The sequence below is a fragment of the Silene latifolia genome, chromosome X (genome assembly GCF_048544455.1).
Source record: "Silene latifolia isolate original U9 population chromosome X, ASM4854445v1, whole genome shotgun sequence".
Lineage (NCBI taxonomy): Eukaryota > Viridiplantae > Streptophyta > Magnoliopsida > Caryophyllales > Caryophyllaceae > Silene > Silene latifolia.
The window spans coordinates 284,631,339-284,632,872 of NC_133537.1; the positions used below are offsets into that span (position 1 = coordinate 284,631,339).

At 41.1% G+C, this 1,534-nt stretch overlaps 1 protein-coding gene across 1 annotated transcript; it reads right to left on the reverse strand.

Moving 5' to 3' along the window:
* Positions 1–343: 343 nt before the first annotated feature.
* Positions 344–1,534, reverse strand: LOC141620232 (uncharacterized). The gene is made up of 2 exons (XM_074437157.1): positions 1,096–1,534; positions 344–906 (listed from the first exon to the last, which is right to left on the reverse strand). The coding sequence occupies exons 1-2, from the start codon at positions 1,532–1,534 to the stop codon at positions 344–346; spliced, it is 1,002 nt and encodes a 333-aa protein (XP_074293258.1).

A 1,534-nucleotide genomic window follows, 5' to 3' on the forward strand; every position in this document is an offset into this window, starting at 1 on the left:
GAGGAGACTCTCTAGGAACTTCTCTAGTCTCCGACTCTGACTCCAACTCTGACTCTGACTCGAATTCATCGTCTTCTGGTTCTCCTTTGAACATCTCTCCTTCTCCAGTAGTGAGCTTGAAGAGTCTTCCTTGATTGTTTGTCCACTTGATCAATTTTCTCCATCCTTTCTGTTGATTGGTGTTGGTTTCTTTGTCCAGTGTGGCAATGATCTCATCTATGATGCTTTCGGCGCTCTTTTTTTTTTTTTTTTGGTGAAATGTAAGAATTCCATTAATAACCGTAACAAAAGTTACAACACCGTTTTTTTGGTTACACAACAATTTCAATTCCTAAGAAGGAATCTACATATGCAATTTAACACTACTTAGCCACATAACATCTCGATTTACTAAATTAGGCTGAAGACGTGAACTAACTCGCATTTTAAGTAACTTCATTATCTGTGAGACAACTAGAGTAGGCCTAAGAATACAGCCAGCAACTCTAGCCTGATTACGCTGGATCCAGATGTGATATTGTGCTGCAAGAACAGCACACAGCAGGACCCCTTTCTTCAACTTTGAATGTTGTCCAGAAGCTATCAGGTATACCAAGTCAGTTGTAGGAAGAGCAACATCCAACAGTTGACCAAGCTCATCAAAGATCTTCCTTGCATATTCACATGTCTGAAACAAGTGAATATGATTTTCTATCCCCGTGCCACATAATAAGCAGTCAGCATCAGCAGCTATACCTAGTGACAGCAGCCTCTCCTTGAGAAGAAGAGCCTCTCTAGCCACAAGCCAAGCTATAAATTGATGTTTAGGGATGCACCAAGTATTCCATATCTGTTTGTGCCATGTTACAGTCTGGAATTTCTGTCTAAGAAGCTCATAACCACTTTGAATTGTATAGCCTTTAGTATCTAACACCCATTACCCATTGGAATAACCAGCAGCCAGTTTATCTTTGATCCTACAAACTGACTTCCAACCCCAACTGATGTCAGTCCCAGGTTGTTAATCATCCCAGCATTAGCCCTTTAAGTAGATTTGATTAACCCACTTCACCCAAAGTCTGTCTGGATTGTAATAAATCCACCATACTAATTTACCCATAGCTGCAATGTTCCAGACATGACTGTCTCTAAGTCCTAGTCCCCCCTCAGACTTGGGGGAGCAGATTTTCTCCCAACTCACTCTTGGACATCTGATAAAGTCAGCCCCTCCATCCCATAGATAATTCCTACATATGGAATTGACTTTGTTGAGCACACCCTTAGGTATAACAAAGATATTCACCCAGTAGTTGTAAAGAGGAGTGAGGACAGAGGACACTAACACCAATCTCCCAGAGTATGACAATTTTTTGGAACCAAAACTTCTTATGCGAGTGATTAGTTTCTCCACCAGAATACTACAATCCATTTTAGACATTCTGCCACAGGTAATGGGGACTCCAAGATACCTGAATGGCAGAAGGCCTTCTTGAACCCCAGAAATTTGTAGTCTCTCATGCTTAACAGCACTAGGGACCCCATTAAAAAAAAGCAT